Raw genomic sequence first — 24,046 nt, 5'->3', positions numbered from 1 at the left:
TTTTTACAGTCACATCTTTAGTGTGTTTTCTTTATAAAAAACTTCATTAGGCGATGTCCCAAACTTAGAAAATTGATAAACGGGAGGTGTGGGCAATCATTTGCCATGCAAAGAAGTTTTTTCTTTATAGAAAAAAATTTAAGATTTTTCTGAAAAAAAAAAAAAAGCAGGACCTCTTATGAATATGTAAAGTGCTTTACAGAAATACTTGTAAGATTTTGTGATGCTCTTTTGTTGCACAGTGTGTGGGGCATGGTGATAGGATTTTGCTTATATAAATATGTGGCTGTGTTCCCAGTTAGGTGAAAATATTTTAATATTGGAACCTTCTTTTCAAAACAAAAACAAAAGCAGTATTGTGATAATTGGCATTCATTTAGGCTTATTGAGTAAACTCAATTGTGGAAACCATAGTTCCTTGTTGGTGAATAGCATAGTATTAAATTTAAGGATAGCATATGCCTTAAATTCACTGTAATTGGTGTTACAGTATTTTGTTGCTGTAAGAATTGAGACTGATTATTTTGTGGCATTGAGTGTGGTTAAATGTTCAATGCAAGATTCTGGTTAAGATCTGTATGTATATCTAAATCCTATATATGTATATTTTTTTCTTTCAAGTTTTTTTTTAATTTTTAATTTTTTATTAACATATAATGTATTATTAGCCTCGGGTACAGGTCTGTGAATCGCCAGGTGTACACACTTCACGGCACTCACCATAGCACATACCCCCTCCCAATGTCCATAACCCAACCACGCTCTTCCTACCCCCCACCCCCTGTCAACCCTCAGTTTGTTTTGTGAGATAAGAGTCTCGTATTGTTTGTATGCCTCCCGATCCCATCTTGTTTCATTTTTTAAATCCTATATATTTTTAAAGTATAAACCAAAGTTACTTTCTTTCACTTTATAAGGCTAATGATAGACTGTAATAAATACCACCATTTTTGTTTGCCTGGGAATTTATTTCGTGTGAGCATTAAGATAAAATCAGAAATAACAGATTTAAATATAGTCTAATCTGGGAGATAAAATGGAAGACTTGGGTTTTTTTTTCCTAATCTGTAGTCCCTGACTTTTTAGATGTGTGTTGATTCAGTAGAGAGTAATAGCCAACCTTTACTGTTCTGAATATCTTTTCTTTTAGAGAATATTTGGAGAAGCTGCTGAAAAAAATTTATATCTCTCTCAGTTGATTATATTGGATACACTGGAAAAATGTCTTGCTGGGGTAAGTAAATCTAAAATAGGCAGGTTTTGTGAATTCAGTTTTGAGAATGATCTGATGTACCAAAGTATAGATGTGGACAAGAAAAGTCATGCAGATTTTTTTGGTCTAAGACATATGAATATAAATTTTGTTAACAGAGCTAACAGTATATACAGTTTTCAAGAGAATTATTTTCTCATCTTTTGTAAATTAAATAAATACCAAGTTTACTTATAAAGTGTCAAGCTTGAGCCACTTAGATCTCTGTCTCAGGTTGTTTAGAAAAGATTTTATGAAAAAAAGCCACTATTTGATTTAATTAATTTCTCCAGATATTGTTAGGCCTGTGGTATTGCTTAGCTGTGAAAAAATGTGATGCGAAAAAATGTGATCAGGAGTAATCTTTCTCCCCCTGCCCCTCCCTGCCCCATTTCAATTTTTTTTTTTAAAGATTTTATTTATTTATTTGATAGTGAGAGAGGAAATAAAAGCAGGGGGACTGGGAGAGGGAGAAGCAGGCTTCCTGCTGAGCAGGGAGCCCAGTGTGGTGCTCAATCCCAGGACACTGGGATCATGACCTAATCCGAAGGCAGACGCTTAACATCTGAGCCACTCAGGTGCCACCCCATTTCAATATTTTACCTGATTTTAATATTTTACTTTTCAAATCTGTATAAAAGTGGACTTTAAAAAATTACAACTATTACCAAGAGATCCTACCTTAAAAACATTTGTTATGTGTAAATTATGAATATATAAAATAGTTATGTGGAGGAGTAGTTGAATACAAAACAGTTCTTTCTTAGGGTTCCTCTAAATAGTTATCTCAGTATGTTTCAACCATGACTTACTGAGAATTTTTTCGAGAATATTTTTGTTGCATAAAGCAAGGTGTTTCTATACTTTGATAACCTTAACTCTTACTGGAACGTGGTAGTTGTTTAGTAAGTATATAAATTTTATTGCCTTCATTTTAAAGATCTGTCTATTCATTCTAAGGGTTATTATGGTCCCTCTTCCTTGACACATCTTTTGCTTTTATTCAGAATTGCATCTCTCTTCAGCATGTTACAGTTGTTTTCTATAATCAGCCTAGATGGGCAGGACTTGGATGTGAGGACGATTTTGTGGTTGGGAAGAGAAGGAATGGTCAATAGTGTTTGAGGAAGGGCAAAAATAATTACATGTACTCAATTATTTATCCTAGGGGAAGAGATCTATTTAAGACTATAGGACCAAAACCTAAACATAATGTTTTAAACTCTTTTTTATTGGCCCTTGAGCGTATTCCTAAATTGTTAGACAGTTTTTGTAAGTTTTTTACTTAAATTGAGGGTGAGCTAGTTCTGTTTGTAGTTTGGTGCTTTCTATTGATTTGTGATATGCTGTTGTTCATTTGTTAAGTAGAGTGAAAAAACAAAAGTGCTGTTAAATAAGATGATGTAATTGGGAAGGTGAACGATTTTTAAACATCTTGAGCCAGTTCTCTATAGTGGTCTTGTTGCTTTGATTATAAATACCAGTACATTAGCCATATCCATGTTCTGATGGGTCGGGTGGTTTATTGCCTCTGTCAGTCCTGCAGCTTTTCCCTATTAACATTTGTAATTGAGAGGTAATGGTAAATGTATTTTGGAGAATGATTAAGGTATTATTGGCCCCTGTTTTATTGATACTCTTTAGAGATAGCCTAATTAAAACTCTAATAAGTAAGCATAGTATAACTTATATAATGCATAAGATATCTTCCTCTGTTCTATTGAAAATGTATGGATTTCTTTCATTGAATTTATAATTAAAAATAATGCTATTCATGTTATCAAATAATTTTGTTTTCTTGGATTGCCTACAGTGTTGTTATGGTTGTCTGTTGATTTTCATTTTTAGATTGAAGTTCGGTGAGGTAGTTTAAGAAGTGAGCCTGCAAGTATGTGTTTGTCATATAAGTAGTTGAAATAGCTAAATGAAATGATCAAATATTTACTAGTATTTTATTATGAGTAAAATTTTGTAGAATTTGAGCGATCTTTGTTCCTGCATATATGACCATTATTCAAAAGATTGAATACTTCTGTAATTTTTCCTTGCTTATTAATTGGAGTTTCAGCATTTCTATTGTTTGGCCTGTAAGATACAGGCGTTGCCACTTGAATTTTGGAGGTTTTGTGATATCTGTTTATTTTCTGTCTGTATGTTACAGTGTATTTACATCTATAAGCACTTGGATTGCAATTACAGAATCAAGGATAGCCTATAATTATACACAATTTTATTCTTTGCTTGGTATTACTGAAATTGTATGAATTGTCATTCATACATGATTATTATTAGGCTTAGGTGACATATTGATGTGGAATGGTGCATCTGCAGGATAGCTTATCCATTGGTTATTTTGTTAATTGTAGTGAAAAGATTTACTTTATAAAGTAGCGAGTTTGATATTAACAGTAAGGTTGTCTAGCTTGCTGTGTCATTAACATTGGGACCACCTGGCATTATGGACTCCTGATATGATACAGTATGAATTTTACTGAACTGCTTGAAGTGTTTAACCTGAATTTAATCAGACCATTAGATGTAGGTTCCAGCTATTGAAAATACAGTAACTACAAGTCTCATACTACTAAGAAATAATCGTGATCAACAATGTGGAACATTTTGTAAGGCCCATTTTCTTAAAGTCAAAATAAAATGATGTATATGAAGTGTTTGGGGGGGCAGTCATTTTAGAATAAAGAGACTAAAGGAATCATGCTGTAATCATCTGAACCTTTTTTTGAATCCTGATTGAATTAAAAAGACGTTTTGAGGTCACCTGGGTGGCTCAGTTGGTCAAGTGTCTGTCTGCCTTCAGCTCAGGTCATTGTTGCAGAGTCCTGGGCCTAAGCCCCATGTTGTGGGGTTCCCTGTTCAGCAGGGAGCCTGCTTCTCCTTCTCCTCCTGCCTCACGCTCTCTCTCACTAGCTCTGTTTCTCACGAATAAATAAGTAAAATATTTAAAAAAAAGTTATGAAAGACATTTTGGGGGCAGTTGGGGAAATTTGAATATAGAATGCGTATTAGCTGATGTAAGGGGAATTTTGTTGTTGTTTGATGTGGTGATTGTATTGAAGTTAAATTGGAGAATGCCCTTATTTTTATTTTCTAAAGATTTTATTTTAAAGAGAGTGTGTGTGCACGCGATAGGAAAGGGGAAGGGCAGAGGAGGAGAGAGAGGGACAAGCAGACTATGTGTTCAACGCAGAGCCTTTGGGCTCCATCTCATGATCCTGAGATCATAACCTGAGCTGAAATCAAGAGTTGGTGGCCAGCCACCCAGGTGCCCCAAGAATGTCCTTATTTATTTTATTTTTTGAGTGTCCTTATTTTTATTTATTTATTTTAAGATTTTATGTATTTATTTGACAGAGAGAGATAGCGAGAGAGGGAACACAAACGGGGGAATGGGAGAGGGAGAAGCAGGCTTCCCGCAAGCAGGGAACCAGATGTGGGGCTCCATCCCAGGACCCTGGGATCATGACCTGAGTGGAAGGCAGACACTTAATGACTCAGCCACCCAGGTGCCCCTGAATGTCCTTATTTTTAAGAGAAGCTAAAATACCTGTGGATGAAATATTATGATGTTTGTAACTTACTTTGAAATGGCTCAAGCAAAGCAAAACTATTTTTAATAAGTAAATTATACACCCAGGAATTTATTTGGATATGAGACAGATGACACAGTGCACCACAAATAAATGAATATAAGTAACGTTTATTTGGAACTCACAATAAACTTGGGATTCCTAGGAGTGGAAAAGCTTCTACAGGGATTTGATGAACAGGGCACCAACAGGAGTGGTGGTGGGGGGGGCAGATTCTAGGGAGAATGGATGGGGGGCTGGACTTTCATTGTGAAAAGAGGTGAAAGATGGAAAAAAAAGAGAAAATAATGAAAGATGGAACTATCCTGTTTATTAGACTGAGTATAGATACAGTGAACATGGTGAAATATTAACAGTTGTTGAGTGTAGGTGATGAATATATGGGTGTTCATTATTCTATTTCAAGTCTTCTGTCTGTTTGAAAAAATTCTTTCTTTTTTTTTTTTTTTTTAAAGTTTTTACTTATTTGACAGACAGAGATCACAAGTAGTCAGAGAGGCAAGCAGAGAGAGGAAGGGAAGCAGGCTCCCTGCCAAGCAGAGAGCCGGATGCAGGGCTCGATCCCAGGACCCTAAGATCATGACCTGAGCCGAAGGCAGAGGCTCAACCCGCTGAGCCACTCAGGCACCCCATGTTTGAAAAATTTCATACAGAAAATCTTTACATGTGAATTTAACAAAGTTTTAGAATTATGTGATTATTTCTATTGCAGCAACCAAAGGACACAATGAGATTAGATGAAACAATGTTGGTCAAACAGTTGTTGCCAGAAATCTGCCATTTTCTTCATACCTGTCGCGAAGGAAACCAACATGCCGCTGAACTTCGGAATTCTGCCTCTGGGGTTTTATTTTCTCTCAGCTGCAACAACTTCAATGCAGTGTTTAGTCGCATTTCTACGAGGTTAGTGTGTAAACTACGTAGAACTGTTGTGAAGTAATATAATTTTAGAAGTCTTTCTTTTGTCTGCATAAAAATAAAAAGTTGACAGAAATGAATTTGACTTGGACTTTTGTATGAATTTTATACATTGATTTCTTTGACATTTTTATCATGTAGTATTGTGATGCTGGTGGGTACAATTAAATGTGAGTAGTTATGAAGTTGAAAGTTCAAATTTGAGGGAAATCTATTGCTCATGATCAGGTTTTTGTTTTTACACGAGGTATGAGTTTTCGGTTGGGTTTTTAAATATTCTTTTAAATGGAGTTAGCTGATCAGAATAACTGAGAGGAGTAGTCAGATTTCTAATGATCTCACAGCTCTGCTCTTAATCACAAGATCCTAAGTTATGAAGCAAAATCAAAACCTAACGATAGGGAAGCATAAGGAAGTAAGTAATTGCAAAGTAGTCTTCTCCAGAAAGTAGACTGTGTTTTAAATGTATGAATTCTAAAAGCTCCCATATTTTGAATATTTACAGTATATGTTGTACTGTTTTATCTTCATAGTATCTTTGAAATGTGGGTGATACTTCCCCAGTTTATAGGTAAACAAACTAATACCCAAAGAATTTATTAAGGCACTTTGTTGAATAATGGAGGCCCCAAATTTTAAAGTCAGACTGGTTTCAGAGTCTATTAAATTCATTATATCAGGCTGCTACTTCTATACTTCCATTTTAACCATATTTTATGAAATATATATTTTAATATTTTTACTGTTGTGCTTCAATATTATATGATAAACATGATTTAAGCTTTTATTGATGATTAAAACTCATGTGATCATCAGTTGTGATATGCTATGGATGGGAAGAAATTTATGTGTAGATGGTGCCATATGGAATAATAACCGATGGTGTAGCAAGTGACTCTGGAACTTGCTTTCATGCAAATGATTTGCCTGTCTCATCCAAGTAGAGTCAAATGGGTCTTAATTATGACCAAGTAGGAAGTATAATATGAATCAGTTAGTGATTTAGTGAATCTAAGACTAATATAGAATGTGGAAAAACAGCCCTCTTTATTGATACATCCTTCATCTTTAGACTTGTCTGTGTTGTGTGAACAGTGGACTTCCATTAGTAAGCTTTGTTCTTCTTCTGTTGTTGGAGAAACAGGTGTGAATGGAATATGCATCATAGTTTGAGAGTTTGTGCTATAGTGTTTTGGGTGACTTGGCTAACTTCAAAATTCTCCTGTCTTTTTAATAAAAAATGGTATTTCTATAGTTATGATGCTAGGCAGCAGTATTCTTCAATTCCTGATCAGACCTGATGCAAAGAAAATTGAATTTTGTTTAATGGTATGATATGATTGATGCTATTATGTTTATACAATAGAACAATGTCTTCATGAAATCTTTTGAGTGATAACATTTTATATTCTGAGTAATATTAAATTAGTTAAGTAGCAAGGTAACCGACATCTAGGGAATAGGTGTGAAAATTATAAAAGAAAAAATCAGTTTGTTTAAGTGACTATCACACTAGCTTACTATTTGAAATAATTTTACATTGAAGGTAACAACGATCAAAATAATAGAATATTTTTTAGTCTATCCAAACGTAAGTTGCTCTATAAAATACAGCAAATGTGCCATCTTTTAAAAACTCTAGAAATTTTCTGGCACCAAAGGTTTCATTTTATAGGATTTTGCAGCATCAATGCATGTAAATATAGGCAACTTTTGTGTATATCCTGAACCTTACTGTTTCCAGAAGAGAAGTTAAATGTCTCCAGAATAAGCTAGTTTCTGTAGCTTCCAGTGGACAGACTACTCAGAAATTGGATCTCTGAAGTACATGTTTTAGACAACCGCATTTCATGTAGCTTGAGCCAGAAGAAGGAGCTGATCTTGTTAGAGGACCACTCACCTAAAAGGCCACTATGATGGTTTAATTTAGATGTAAATATAGCCTTCATAGCATTAGGTGACTTAAAATATGCAAGTGACTAGAATGGCAGTTCTTTCTTTCTTTTTTTAAAAGATTTAGTTGAGCCAGAGTGTGAGAGAGCAATAGAGCACCAGTTGGGGAGGGGAAGGGACAGAGGCAGAGGGCGAAGCAGAATCCCCGCTCAGCAGGGAGCCCAACCTAGGGCTCAATCCCAGGACCCTGGATCATGATCTGAGGCAAAGGCAGATGCTTAACCAACTGAGCCACCCAGGTGTTCCCAGAACGGCAGTTCTTTCTGAAGATTGATTTTGTATCCCATATATAATAGATAAACCAAATCATGAAAATTTACTGTGTTTGACTCTGCTACCTGTCCACAAATGTTTCTCTTTTAGAAATAACATTAGCTTTTGATATTTCTTGGTCTTTGATTTTTTTTTTTTTAAGGAAATATGGGGTACAGATCCTAAGTATACTTCTGCTGAAGTATACCATGTTCTGCAACTCATAGTACTCTTTTATGTAGAAGATGGGCTGCTCTGTTCACAGAATTACTGTACAGTTGCACTAGATCTAATTGTTTTGCAGTGGGAGGGCTCTCAGAATATCTGATTTGAGGGGCACCTGGGTGGTTCAGTTGTTAAGCGTCTGCCTTTGGCTCAGGTCTTGATCCAGAGTCCTGGGATGGAGCCCCGCATCAGTGGGAAGCCTGTTTCTCCCTCTCCCACTCCCCCTGCTGTGTTCCCTCTCTCACTGTCAAATAAATAAATAAAATCTTAAAAAAAAAAAAAAAAGAATATCTGATTTGACATAATGCCAGAAGCAGAAGGCTCAGTGATTTTAAAAGTTCTATTTGATTTTTTTTCTTTTCAGAGAAGGGGGAGGGGCTGAGGGAGAGAGAATCTTAAGCAGGTTTCATGCCCAGGGTGGCTTGGATGCGGGCTTGATTTCAGAACCCTGAGCTCATGACCTGAGCTGAAATCAAGAGGGAGATGCTTAACTGACCAAGTCATCCAGGTGCCCCAGAAGTTCTGTTTCTTTTACAGATCTGCTGGGTTGGTTTTTTTTTTTTTTTAAATGGTTTCTTTTTCTTCTTTATAGTTAAAAATTTTTTATATGGCTCTAATCATTTAAGGCATATTTTATATTCTCTTAAGATTGTTAAATAATCTTGTATGTGCCAATTCTCATTCATAGTGAGTGGTTTTCTCTCTTTTCTGTAAACTTTGATTGCAAATTCATCTTTAGTGCACGTCTGTATCTTCTTTGGGATCTCTTGTGGATGTGGGAGTGTCCTAGTGATGGTTTTTGCTTTTGCTAAGTGCCCAGCTCTGGACTTTTTTTTTCCCCTTTTGTTTCCTTTTTTTTTTTTTTTTTTTAATTAATTTCTCATTCCCAGATTGTATGGGTAGTATAAATGTGGGCCTCAGACCCTTACGGTGTAACAGCTCTGGGTGACTTTTTCTCCTACTCAAAACAGCCAGAGCACAGACATCTTAACGTTGGTAGATTTTTTTTATCTCCTTCCACTCTCCCTTCGTTCCATCTCTCTCTCTGCAACTCTCATTTAAGGAATTGCATAGTTCTTGCTAGTCATGTTTTTTGCAGGGCCCCAGTTCTACTCTCTGCATTATAGGGTAGAAAGCTTTGTATCCAGTCTCATGTAGATGATAGCCACAAACCCCTAGGTTAAAGAGAGATAAAAACCTGGCTCCTGTGCTTCCTTTGTTGCACGGTCAGACCATGTCTTCAAAACCTTCTCTGGTTTTTAGGTTCCTCTTCATTTCTGCACCTGGGTGGATGGGGGGGGTGTTTGTCTTAGTTTCTTTCTTTTCTCTTCTTTTTCCCTTTTTTTAAGAGAGGGAGAGTGAGAAAGGTGGGGAGGGGCAGATGGAGAGAAAGAATCTCAAGCAGATTTCCCATGTGGGGCTCAAGCTCACAACCCCGAGATCATGACCTAAGCTGAAATCAAGAGTTGGCTGCTTAACCAACTGAGCCACTCGGGCACTTTTATTTATTTTATTTCTATATGTTTTTAAATATCTTTTTGTTTTCAGTTTACCTGGTCTTCCTAGATGTTTTAGTAAGTTTTCTATTTCGTTTACTCCCAACTGTGCTTTGATTTCCGTCCTTCAGAAATGTTTAAGCCTCACAGAATACCCCTTCCCTATGGAAATACCGGGCTGTAAAAAGAATTAAACGTTTCTTCCATTTTTCACAAATAACTGGAAGAGTCAGCTTTTCAGAAGTTGGTGTTGCTGATTTATTAAGTTGTGTTTCCTAAGGAATCATATTCCATATTTTCTAGGCTCTTTGCAGCAGCTGTGGAATTTTTAGCATATAAGTCAGTATTGAGGACCTTGTCATTCCCAGTATGAACTGCTAAGCTTTTCTCACCCTGATGATATGAAGAGCTTTAGTGTAAGTGCTTAGAATAATTTTAATGTTAGCTACACATCTGCAGGCTAAAGTTAGTGAAAAAGGAATTTGAGAAGGAAGAAATCGGATTGATATCACTTCTAGCAACTGAATGTTTAGTATGATGATTAATGTCAGTTTTAGACTGCATTAAAATGGCTACAATTTGAGTTAATACTATGAGTAAGATTTCGTAGTATTTGTATTTTTTCACCATATCTGTCTCTCTCTGCATTTATGAACATTAGTAATTCCATTCATCTTCTTACATTTTTGATATCTTAAAATAATGAGTATGTCTCATTAGGAAGCAGAGTTCAGTAGATTAACAGTGTCAACTTTTGAAAAACTGACTTCTCACAGCAAAGGAAACGACAAAACCAAAAGACAACAGACAGAATCTTGGAGAAGATATTTGTAAATGACGTATTAGATAAAGGGCTAGTATCCAAAATCTATGAAAAACATATCAAACTGAACACCTAAAGAACAAATAATCCATTCAAGAAATGGGCAGAAGACATGAACAGACATTTCTCTAAAGAAGACATACAGATTGCCAACAGACACATGAAAACGTGTTCAACATCACTTGGCATCAGGGAAATACGAATCAAAACCTCAATGAGATACCATCTCATACCAGTCAGAATGGCTAAAATTAACCAGTCAGGAAATGACAGATGCTGGTGAGGATGTGGATCCCACTATTGGTGGGAATGCACGCTGGTGCAGCCACTCTGGCAAACAGCATGGAGGTTCCTCAAAAAGTTGAAAGTAGAGCTACCCTACCACACAGCAATTGCACTACTGGGTATTTACCCCACAGATAAAACGTAAGGATCTGAAGGGGCACTTGCACCCCAATGTTTATAGCAGCAATGTCCACAGTAAGCAGACTATGGAAAGAGCCCAGATGTCCATCAACGATGAATGGATAAAGAAGATGTGGTGTATATATACAATGGAATACTAGGTAGCCATAAAAAAAAAGAAATCTTGTCATTTGCAGTAATGTGACTGGAACCAGGGGGTGTTATGCTAAGCAAAATAAGTCAATCAGAGAAAGAAGGTTATCATATGATCTCCCTGATATGTGAAATTTAAGAAACAAAAGAGAGGATCATGGGGGAAGAGAGGAAAAAACAAAACAAAATGAAACCAGAGAGGGAGAGAAACCATAAGAAACTTTTCTTTTTTTAAAGATTTTATTTGTTTATTTGTCAGAGAGAGAGAGAGAGAGTGTGTGTGCACACAAGCTGGGGGAGCAGCAGGCAGAGGGAGAAGCAGGTTCCATGCTGACAAGGAGCCCAGTGTAGGACTCAGTCCCAGGACCCTGGGATGATGACCTGAGCCGAAGGCAGACACTTAACAGACTGAACCACCCAGGCACCCCCCATTAGAGACTCTTAACTATAGGAAACAAACAGAGGGTTTCTGGAACCAAGGGAAGTTGGGGAATGGTGTAGCTGGGTGATGGACATTAAGAAGGGCATGTGGTATAATGAGCACTGGGTATTATATAAGACTGATGAATCACTGACCTCTACCTCTGAAACCAATAATATGTTATATGTTAATTAATTGAATTGACTATAAACAAATAAAGCAAATAAAAGAAAAGCTTCTTCTGTTAGTGAAAAATTTTATTCAGACTTAAGTGAATTTTTTTTATAAATTTAAAGAAATCTATTTTTGTTAAGTGTTAAATTTTTCTACATCTGTGGTAGCTTCACATTTAATATAAGGGAAATTGGGGGTTTGGAAAGATTCTTGACTTTACTAAAGTAAGTTTTGTGAGGGAGGGACATTAATCAAATCACATAAATACATGTACAGATTGTGAAACTATAAGGAATAAATGCTCATTTTTTAATACAAAATAAATGTATCCTATAAATGTAGATAAAATACTGTTTATGTTTTTTAAGTCTAGTTGATGTAATCAGAAATTAAGTTTATTTTCATACAGAAAAATTTCAAAAATACACATAGCACAGAGACTAGTATTTCAAATAGTTCTCTGCATGCTATGATTTTTTTGTTAGATAAAGATTGTATAAATTTGATGTGTACAACATGATTTATGTATACACAGTGAAGTCTACTGGATTGTTTTGGTTTCAGTTTTATTATATCCCCTGAATTAGTTATGTACCTTTAAATTTTATAAGAAATATTTGCTGTCTTATTTTTTATGTATATTTTTTCTTATAAACTCATCATTTGGGTGAGAAGAATCTGTTCAGCTCAGAATTTTGAACTTTCCTTAAGATAGTGAATTATTTTTGGCTTTTACTTTTCAGATTACAGGAATTGACTGTTTGTTCAGAAGACAACGTTGATGTGCATGATATAGAGTTGTTACAGTACATCAATGTGGATTGTGCAAAATTAAAACGACTCCTAAAGGGTAAGTTTAAATGTAAGATATATTTGAAACTAATCAAGGTGAGTGAAAAACCGGTGTTTGAATGTATGAATTGTCCTGATTGTGTTGAAGTAGAACATCAAAGTGGATTTTATAATGCAAATGCCCTTGTAAAATGGATAATAATGCTTAATGATTCAATAACTTTTGAGCCTTGAAAACAAAAAAATGAGTATCTTAAATCTTGGCAATAGAAAGTTTTGTTCAACTACAAGTTTTGCTTTAACAAAGAATATACAGGTGCTGTTACTTAATTTTTCTAGAATTTCATTTCTTAAGGATAGCTATAGGTTATAGAAGTTATCTGTTTAACTGTTATAGTGCTAAAAGCAGATAGTTTAGCAGGATATCAAAATTCCATTGCAGAATGGAACCAGAAGTTTGAGATTTTATGCCAAGAGGAGGAATTGAGATGGGCATCTCTGATATTTGTGTTTTCAGGTCTGTGAGCATTCTGACTAACTTTGCAGAATTACATAGTCTATTACCTTTTCAGTGCTTTTGGCTTCCTTGTAGAATGTTTCAGTTGTAATCCCATCTGGTGACATTACAATGCTTAATATGTGATTTTATTTATTTATTTATTTATTTTTAAAGATTTTATTTATTTATTTGACAGAGAGAGATCACAAGTAGGCAGAGAGGCAGGCAGAGAGAGAGGAAGGGAAGCAGGCTCCCTGCTGAGCAGAGAGCCCGATGCGGGACTTGATCCCAGGACCCTGAGATCATGACCTGAGCTGAAGGCAGCGGCTTAACCCACTGAGCTACCCAGGTGCCCGATTTTATTTATTTAAAAAAAAAGTTTTTAAAGATTATTTCAGAGATCGAGAAAGTGGGGGAGGGGCAAAGCTAGAGGGAGAGAGAAACCCAAGCAGACTCTGCAGTTAGCATGGAGACTGACATGGGCTTGCTCCCATGATCCGAGTTCATGGCCCCAGCCAAAACTAAGAATGGTACACCTAACCGACTGTGCCACCCAGGTGCCCCTTAATATGTGATTTTAAAGCTTTGGAAAATGCTTTGCATGATTATGTTGATTAAACAGTCACAAGGAATTGAGAGAATTTTTGTGGTAAGCATGGAAGTGTTAATATAAATCAAATGTCAGCAGACATTATTAATAAACTGAGTATAAATAACTAAATTCATTTCACTGAAATTGTTTCTTAGTTTTGTGTAATACTAGATCCTGGCTAACTTAAATGTGAAACCTTATAGTATATGATTCACACTTTTTAATTTTACTTTGTGTATTGATTAAGGAATTATGAAAAATGTTTTTAGTGTCTGACCTAGAAGATTGTTATATTAACTTTGAAAACCTCAGCAGTTCTACAATGTAATTGTCAAAATACCGTGTTTATTGTTTTGTTAATATTTGCTTAAACCTTGTAACTCTTTCACCAGAGATGTAAAAAGGCTGTATCTAGGGGTGCCTGGGTGGCTCTGTCAGTTAAGCATCTGCCTTCAGCTGGGGTCATGATCTCAGGGTCCTGGGATTGAGTCCGCATGTTGGGCTCCCTGCTCAGCGGGGAGTCTGCTTCTCCTTCTGCTCCCCCATCCCCCACCCCACTCATGCTTGTGTGCTCTCTCTCTCCTCTCTCTCTCTCTGAAGTAAATAAATAAAATCTTAAAAAAAAAAAAAGGCTATATCTAAGTAGATTAGTACTATAAGGCTGTGTTCTATCTCTGTTACTGATTTTAGGTCATTACCATTATAAGACCAAACAACAAATCATTTTCAGTAACTTTAATAAAGAAATAAAGTGGATTATTTTAGCTGTTATGTTAAGTGGACCTCAATTGTTTTAAACTGTAATAAACCACAACTCAGTTCACAGTTGAAATTTTAAGATCTTAGGATCTATCATTAAATTAAAGGATGATAAAATTTAGAATTTTTCTCTGTGTAGAAAATTTAAGAAGTAGGTGTCACAAAGGTAAAGTTAATAAATGTAGGAAGGCAAAAAGGCTCAAGAGTGCTTTAAAGTATAATGCCATTATTTGGAAATCAAAGGAGAGCAAGAGCAAAGGAAGTTGGAAAATATATTTTAAAACTGACTTAGCAAATTACTCATTTCCAAGTCCAGCAAAAATGACATTTAAATTGTTTAGTCAGTTTTATTACTCAAAGACTCATCTCTATCTTAGAAAGGTAAGTATCTAGATCCCTCCATTAAAAGTCTATAGGAGGCAACAAAAATAAAAATAAGTGAGACTATACCAGATTAAAAGCTGCAGAGGAATTTTCAACAAAATGAGAAGGCAGCTTACTGAATGGGAGAAAATATTTGCAAGTCATAAATCTGATTAGAGGTTAATATACAAAATATGTGAAGAACTCATTCAGCTCAATAGCAGAAAAACCTCACATTGCGATTTAAAAAATGGGCAGAGGACCTGAATAGGTATTTTTTCCAAAGAAGACATACAGGTGGCCAGCAGGCACATTAAAGATGTTCAGTATTACTTATCATCAGGAAAGTGCAAATCAGAACCACAATGAGGTATCTCCTCACATTTCTTAGAATGTCTTTTACCCAAACAACAAGAAATAGTAAGTGTTGGTGAAAGTATGCACTGTTGGTGGCGATGTCAGTTGGCACAGCTGCCAAGCAAAATAGTATGGAGGTTCCTCAAAAAATTAAAGGTAGAACTACTCTATGATCCGGCAGTTCCACTTCTTGGTGCTTATCCAAAGAAAATGAAAACATTAACTTGAGAAGATCTGTATACCTGGTGTTCATTTCAGCATTATTTTACAATAGCCAAGGTATGGAAACAACTTCAGTATCCATTGACAGGTGAATGGATAAAGAAGATGTAAAATATATATATGTATTTAAAATATACATGTATGTTTATACATATGTTTAAGAAATATTTTTGTATCTTATATATAAAATAGACAAAAGGGAATGTATGCATTCTCTATTAAAATGGACTGTTATTCAGCCATAAAAAGGAAGGAAATCTTATCATTTGTGACAACATGATGGACCTTGAGGGAATTATGCTAAGTGAAATATGTCAGAGAAAGACAAATACTATATGTCTCACTTACATGTGGAATCTTGTTTTTAAAAAAGAAAACAACCAGGCTCATAGATATGGAGAACAAAGTGGTGTTTGCCAGATGTGGGGCTAGGGATGGGAGAGTGAGCGAAATGAGTGAAGGGAGTCAAAAGGTACAGACTTCCGGTTGTAAAAAGTCACGGGGATGTAATGTGTAGCATGGCAGCTGTAGTTAGTAGTACTGGATTGCATGTTTGAAAGTTGCTAAGGGAGTAGATCTTAAAAGTTCTCATCACAAGAAAATTTGTAACTACATATGGTGACTGATGTTAACTAAACTTACTGTGATTATTTCACAATGTATTCAAATACAGAATCATTATGTTGAATACCTGAAACTTATATAATGTATGTCAGTTATACATCAGTTAAAACAAGCAAAGTCTGTGGGCTGAGTTTTCTGCCAAGGGGCTGTTACCATTAAAATAGTTTATAGAAGGATCATTTTTTCCAGGTATAAATCTTTTCGTAGATGGGGACAACACATTGACAGGAGAGGAAATGAAAATATCTAATATATTCTTATGGAAACATGTTTAGTCTTGTTTTTAAAGTGCAGTCCACTATTTTGAACAATCAAATTAGCAAAATAAAAACAAAAGCATGTTTAATGATGATAAGAATGTTGATAAGGCTACCTTCATATGCTGCTTGGTGTGAGTAGCATTTGGTCCAACCCTTCTGAAAATTGGCTTGGCAATATTTATCAAGAACCTTAAAAAATATTCATCTCTTTGACCAGATAATTCTACTTCAGATCTTATCTTAAAGAAATGAGCAGTAATATGGAAAATATTTGGATATAAAAGTGTTTATTAATGTCATTTATAATAATATATTAGAAATCTCTTAAATGTACAATTGCAAAGTGTTTAAATAACCAGTGACTTAGTACATTGACTTAAATATTCTGAAAGACACCAGAGCATACTTGAACAGACTGTGGCTTTGAAACACAGGTCAGTAGTTTGTTAGATCTCTAACCTCAGAAACACTATTTGCTCATTTGTAATACCTGAAAATACTATGATTTTGAAAAAAATACATGAGATTGAAAGTAGCTGATTTGTTTTAACTGTGAAGCTATATTTACTGTCCTATTTAGAGTCATCCTATATGGATGAGGAATTTTTAATGGTATGGAAAAAATTTGGGTTACTGTGTAAAATGAAGAGAACAGGTTTGATTTAGCCTTTATGATCTCAGTTGTGGTAAATATCTTAAACTTGCATACGAGAAGGAATGGAATGAAGTTCATTAAAGAATGGTAGAATCATGGATGATGTTTTCCCTTAGTTGTGTACTTTTTCTTAAAAATTTTTCTATAGTGACCATGTGTTTTATATTTTAAAAATCAGTTATTATTAGAAACAAAAGAAAAAAACAAGAACTTTTAAAATTCAAGGCATGTTTGCTTTTCACTGAATTTGTCTTTAGTGGACATAGTGAGTTTTTACCTTCACGTTGCTTACAAATAATACTGGAACAAAAGTTTGTATGTAAAAGGAAAGTTTTGTTTGTTTGTTTGTTTGTTTGTTTTTACAAGTAGCTCTGAATTTGTGTTAACTAATTTTAGAGTTAATTAAAAAAAATTTTTTTTTTCTAGAAACCGCATTTAAATTTAAAGCCCTAAAGAAGGTTGCACAGTTAGCAGTTATAAATAGCCTGGAAAAAGTAAGTTATAACCTCTTAGCTATTAAAATTTTGTTACATTTTGCTTGTAAATGTTGCTGTCTTTACTATTTTGAATTAAAAGTCATGATTTGAGTGATAATTTCACATTAACATTTAGGAGGAATGCATCGCAGTATTCTTATGAAGGAAATTAGAAGTTTGTAATATAATTGGGGTTGTGTGACATTTTATTTACTATATTACAAAAATACCCCTGCTTTCATGTAAAAATATATGTTTTGTTATTTATAGGCCTTTTGGAACTGGGTAGAAAATTATCCAGATGAATTTACAAAGCTATACCAGATTCCACAGACTGATATGGCTGGTAAGAATACGTTTATTCTTCTTTTAAACTCTTCCTTATGAGGTAAAAATCTATCACTTTCCAGATTATTTATGTTATTATGGTGCTTTTACATCTTGTCAGCTGGTATCAAATAGGAAATATTTTTTTCTCTTATATTTCAAAATTTCCCTCAATCCTTTCCTTTGAGCAAACAGTGAAAGAAGTTTGGAATGAAGCTCTAATCTTTATAGTTAGAGTTGTGGATTGGGTATTTGATGGCTCTTCTTTGTAGAGAAGTAGCCTTTTGTGCTGTGAGGCTTCATTTTGTATTTAGGGAGATGTGTATCAAGTAGTAGTATCCTTACCTGGAATTTTGAGACATAGCTGTGATGCAGAGAATACAGACTTCTGGAGAGTATGATTCCCTTTGGGAAGCTGTCCAGTTTGCTTCTTGTGTACGTGACACTTTGCATTAAGGCCTGCACCTGCACATTGAGACTCACGACAAGTTTGTCTGTTCTGAAATGTGACCTTTTCTAGGATGGATCAAGATAGCTCTTCTATTTTTTAAATTTATTTTTGAAAGATTATTTGAGAAAGAATTAGAGCGAGAGAGAGAGTGCAGGGGAAGGGGCATAGGGAGAGAATATCCAAGCAGAATCCAGCTGAGCATAAGCCCTATGTGGGCCTCTATTACACGACCCATGAGATCATGTCCTGAGCCACCCAGGTGCCCCAAAATAGCTCTTTTAATACACAGACAATATAATATTGCTTGTCTGCTTACCTGAAATTTCATTGTTTAAATGAACTTCCAAGTTTATCTTTTAAAAATGTGACCTTTGGGATTTTGGATAGTGCTGGCTTTTATTTTAATCCCAGAGATATTTTTCTCACTTAGTAATATCATTTAATTGTATTTTTCACACAGAGTGTGCAGAAAAACTGTTCGACTTGGTGGATGGTTTTGCTGAAAGCACCAAACGTAAAGCAGCAGTTTGGCCACTACAAATCATTCTCCTTATCTTGTGTCCAGAAATAATCCAGGATATATCCAAGGATGTGGTTGATGAAAACAACATGAATAAGGTGAGGGGGGCAGAATTATTTCCATTATGTCCAGATGTCATCTGGTTCATTTTAAATCAAAGTGTGTATTACTTTAGGCTTAGTATTCTGTAAACATAGTATTTCAGGAGACCATTTCTAATTATGATCATTTTAGGTCTTTTTGTTTGCTGGCCTTGACAGAGACATACTCATACAAAAATTCTTTTGAAGGGAAAATAAGTGATACTCTCATTAATTAAAGATTTAAAAACAATTCTTTAGTTTCATTCTTTTACCAGAGAAGATTAAGTGATATTCCTGTCAGTGTTCAACATGGTTTCTCCAACAATCACAGCAAGGGTTGTCCTGTTAGAATCCATCACTTGTGTTATTTGCATGTACTTAGGGGTGTATCTGCTTGGTGCTAATGAAATTGACTAGTAACTCATTTTAGGTATTTTAGAACAGTTTTCATAGCATCTTATTAGGAAGGTAGGATACCATATATGCTGTGTAGAGAAATTGGTACTATGACCACTGCTAATTCTAAGGGACTCTTAAATTTTTTTTTTTTTTTTTAAATAGAGCAGGTTAAGGTGTTAATCTTACTGTTTTATTTGAATTTCTGTATGAAGGTTGTTTTGGCAATACTTTATTATTTATCTATGTATTTATCTATCTATCTGTCTATGTATACATGCCACTTTGGGAGAAATACTCGTAGTGGAGTGAACATGAAATGGGCTCCTCCATGACTTGCCTATGGATGGAGATGTTCAGAATCAGTGGAATGATTCAGTACTTTGTAAAAATACTGGATAAGGAATTTATGCAATAGATGGCTAAGTAAGTAACCTTAGGTAATCCTTTCGAGTCTGTGATGCTGTGGTACTCCACTCAGGTCTGTAGCCGCTCTTTTCCATTATGAGGACACCGTTGTTCATGTTAGATTGCTTTAGAGCCTGTCAAAAGAGTAATTTTGGGGAGGGTTTTGGTTTATTGGGAAAATAAGCATAGGCAAAAAGCTATTATAAATTCAGTACTACTCTTAAGTGAACTTATATTTGAATAATCACAGCTAAATCTTTCCAAATGTTTGACTATTTGTACATCTCCTATGGATTTCTCATTGTCCATTGAATTTTTTTTTTTTTTTTAAGATTTTATTAATTTAAGGGGCGCCTGGGTGGCTCAGTGGGTTAAGCCGCTGCCTTCGGCTCAGGTCATGATCCCAGGTCCTGGGTTCGAGCCCCACATCGGGCTTTCCGCTCGGCGGGGAGCCTGCTTCCTCCTCTCTCTCTGCTTGCCTCTCTGCCTACTTGTGATTTCTCTCTGTCAAATAAATAAATAAAATCTTTAAAAAAAAAAAAGATTTTATTTAAGAGAGAACACAAGCACAAGTAGGGAAGGGGGCAGAGGGAGAGGGAGAAGGAGACTCGTCATTGAGCAGGGAGCCTGATGCGGGGCTCCATCCCAGGACTTGGGATCATGACCTGAGCTGAAGCCATAGACTAACCGACTGAGCCACCCAGGCGCTCGAATTGTTTGTTCTTTGTTGATCTGTAGGATGTGTGTTGTGTGTACACTTTTTACTTAGTTTCTCTTTTTAAACTTTGTTTATGGTTTTTTTTTTTTTTTTTTCCTATTTTGGTTTTTGCTATTTAGATATTTAAAATTTGTAGTGGTCAACTCTTTTTCTTTTTATCTCCTAGTGTTCTTGGTCATACTATTCCTACCCAAGATTCTATTTATTCATTTTATTGACCAAAATTCACATACTACCATAAAATTAACTCTTCTATTTAAAGTGTACAATTCAGGGTTTTTTAGTATATTCAGAAAATTGTGCAACCATCACCACTATCTAATTTAAGAACATTTTTGTCATCCCTGAAAGAAACCTCATACCTGTTAGCAGTCACTCCTTACTCCTATCTCACCCTAGGCTCTGGCAACTCCCAGTCTGTTTTCTGTCTCTGTGGATTTGCCTATTCTGGATATTTCATATAAATGGAATAACATGTAACCTTTGTATCTGGAACATCCCACGATTTTTGAAATACACTTTCTTAAATGTATTTTTTAGTACTTTTCCAGGTTAAAAAATTTAGATTTAAAAATCTTTCTGGATTAAAAGAAGTATTTGTTTTCTTTTGTATTCTCACTTTTTCCTAGTCACATTACTTGTGAGCCAACCAGTATTAATGGTTGTTTGGTATGTATCCTTCCTTTCGTATTTAATTGCTTATACAAACATTCAAATGAAAATATATATACATACATAGGGTGGAGATGGTTATATTTTAGAATGAGGTCATATATATATTTTTAAGTACTCTTTACACCTAGTCTGGGGCTTGAACTTATGACCCTGAGACCAAGAGCCATATATGCTCCATTGACTGAGCCAGCCAGGCACCCTGAGATGAAGTCATTGTATACACATTACTCTGCATCTTGCTTTATTTACCTAAGAGTGTATCTTAGCTTTCCTCAGAATAGTAGATAGAGATCTAACACATTCCTGTAAGTGTTAGGTAATATTTTGTTACACTAATGAGCCTCATTTACTCAACCATTTCACTGTGAATGGATGAATACTTAAATTTTTTTTACAGTTTTTTGATATTACATTTAATCCTTAAGTAAATATCTTTGTTCATATATTTTTGTTAATTGATGCTTTTAATTCTATAGACTAGAATTCCAAAACTAGGATTCTGTGTCGGGGCATTTGTATTTTTAAAAAGAAAAATTTTTAAAAGATTTTATTTATTCGAGAGAGATACAGAGAGAGAGAGAGAATGAGCAGAGGGAGAGGAAGGAGAGGGAGAAGCAGGCCCCTCACGGAGCCAGGAGCTCATATGGGGCTTGATCCCAGGATCCCAGGATCCCAGGATCATGACCTGAGCCAAAGGCAGATGTTAACCATCTGAGCTACCCAGGCACCCCTGTATTAAAAAAAAAAATTTTTTTAATGATTTTATTTATTTATTTTAGAGAGAGAGGGAAAGAGAGAAGAGTGTGAACACATGTGTGTGAACAGGAGCAGGGGCAGAGACAGAATCCCCAGCAGATTCCCCACTGAGTGCAGAGCCTGGTGCTGAGCTTGATCTCATGATCCTGAGATGATGACCTAAGCTGAAACCAAGAGTTGGATTCCCAACTGAATGAGCCACCCAAACACCCATGTATTTTTAAAATTTTTAATAGTTTTTCTTAGATTTACATTCCCCAATATTCGTCACATGTCACTAATATGAATCAGAATTCCTATTTTTCTTCAGCCTCATCAGGACTGCATGCTTTTCAGTCTTCAATGAGATGAAAAAGAGTAACTCATTTTACTGCTTGTGATTAGTGAGGTTCAGGATCATTTCTGTTTTGTGGTAATTTGCATGTTTTCTTTTGCATGTCTGTTCATTTCCTTTAGTTACTTTCCTTTTTTTCTTTTTTTTTTTTGGCCAGTCTCTTTATTAACTTCGGGCACTTTTTGTCTATTAGTCTCTTACTTGATGATACCATATTTGATTTAGAAGAATGCTTTATAGTTTCCAAATTGTTACATTTTTTGGTCATTTTTAAAGATTTAATTGTGGTTAACAAAATGGTGGTACATATTTGCTTAAAAAAGTGTTTTTTTCTCATTGGAGAAGAATGTGTATCATTTCTTTAGGGTACAGAATTTAATGTAAATGTTTAAAACTGCACTTAGAACTACTCTGTAGCTCTTGAGAATGCTTGTAGGGGCTTGAGAGCCCTGCATGAATATGCTGGTTTAGCTGTCTGAGCTCCCTGAACCCTTAAATAGCCAATAGACTCTGGCAGTGTGGCAGACCTCCTCCTAAGGCATGGGTGATCACACTTAGCTCTTTATTATAAAGCAAGCAAAGAAAAACAACAAATAGAACCGTAAATGATCAGATCGGGCTCTCATTTACATATTGTACCCTGCGAACTATATATGAAAGTGTTTCTCTTTTTCACTTTATAGTTTTTGTTATTATTGTGTTTTTATTTTATTAGGGAAGGTAGTATAATGATCCAACACAATTGATCTTTATTATACTTATGAAACAGTAATGAGCTGCTGATCTGAATAGCTCTACAGGATAGCCCTCCTCTTTGTGATTTCTTAGAATCTTGGACAGCAAAGACTCTGCCATTTTTATTTTTATTTTTTTATTTTTAAAGATTTTACTTATTTGGGGCGCCTGGGTGGCTCAGTGGGTTAATGCCGCTGCCTTCGGCTCAGGTCATGATCCCAGGGTTCTGGGATCGAGCCCTGCATCGGGCTCTCTGCTCAACAGGGAGCCTGCTTCCTCCTCTCTCTCTGCCTGCCTCTCTGCCTATTTGTGATCTCTGTCTGTCAAATAAATAAATAAAATATTAAAAAAAAAAAGATTTTACTTATTTACTTGTGAGAGAGAGTGTGCACACAAGCAGGGGGAGTGGCAGGCAGAGGGAGAAGCAGACTCCCTGCCAAGCAAGGAGCCTGATGGGGACTTGATCCTAGGACCCCGGTATTATGACCTGAGTCGAAGGCAGACACTTAACCGACTGAGCCACCCAGGCATCCCAAAGACTCTGCCATTTTTAAAACATAGCTTCCATGGAAGTTGATTCTATTCTGCTGGCCAGAAGGGAAAACATGGGAACTCATGCTGAAGATTTTTATGGGCCAGGCCTGGAAATGGCACACTTTCATTCACATTCCACTGGGTAGAACTCAGTCACATGACCACATCTAACTGTAAGAGAACCTGAGAAATACATCTATGTCCCCCAGGAACCAAGAAATGAAGGAGTTAGGAGAGAGAGGAGGAGTCAGGGATGGCTTAGACTGCTGTCTCCCTAGAATTCCCAGTTATTTCTTTATGGATGCAAAGCTGTATATCAGGAGTACCAGTCCACTAGGAGAATAGTGCAGGCTATATGTGCTGCGAGAAGAGATGTGGAACCTTAGCTGAACTTGAAGTAAGAATAGAACTTAGAGAGACAGAATTGTTTAAGCCAGGGAGATCAAGAAAATGGATGTTCAGAAAAGTTAGTTAGTTAGAGGGCAGAAGATTCATGCAGGTGATGTTAAGAAATGAAGATGAAGAGGCATATGTGAGCAATCTGGAAAATATTGTGAGCCAATTGGGGTTGAAACTTTATTTTTTAGGCAATGAAGAAAAGTCCAAAATTTAGGGTTAAAGGTGAGATATGCAAAGCAGTGTTTTTGGCTGATAAAAGGAAATTCCAAAGTAGGAGCTTGGTCAAAATAAATTTGAGATTAGCTTTTAAAAATTTATTTACTTATTTATATTGTGGTAAAATTTGTTTTAAGGTTTTTTTTTTAACTTTTTAAAGTGTGCATTTCAGTGGCATCAAGTACATTCACAGTATTTTGCAACCATCACCATTATCT

General features: G+C 35.5%; 1 protein-coding gene across 7 annotated transcripts in view; it reads left to right on the top strand.

Moving 5' to 3' along the window:
• Positions 1-24,046, top strand: part of NF1 (neurofibromin 1) — a 265,097-nt gene that overhangs the window by 64,633 nt on the left and 176,418 nt on the right. For all 7 annotated transcript variants that reach the window (XM_047705866.1, XM_047705868.1, XM_047705870.1 and 4 more), the window contains exons 3-8: positions 1,151-1,234; positions 5,570-5,760; positions 12,421-12,527; positions 17,227-17,294; positions 17,547-17,622; positions 18,515-18,672. In XM_047705866.1, coding sequence (XP_047561822.1) covers positions 1,151-1,234; positions 5,570-5,760; positions 12,421-12,527; positions 17,227-17,294; positions 17,547-17,622; positions 18,515-18,672 — 684 coding nt within the window. The remainder of the gene's footprint in view (positions 1-1,150; positions 1,235-5,569; positions 5,761-12,420; positions 12,528-17,226; positions 17,295-17,546; positions 17,623-18,514; positions 18,673-24,046) is intronic.

This window comes from Lutra lutra, chromosome 16 (assembly GCF_902655055.1).
Source record: "Lutra lutra chromosome 16, mLutLut1.2, whole genome shotgun sequence".
Lineage (NCBI taxonomy): Eukaryota > Metazoa > Chordata > Mammalia > Carnivora > Mustelidae > Lutra > Lutra lutra.
The sequence above is the reverse complement of the archived record's forward strand: the minus strand, read 5'-3'. Positions and strand labels throughout refer to the sequence as shown.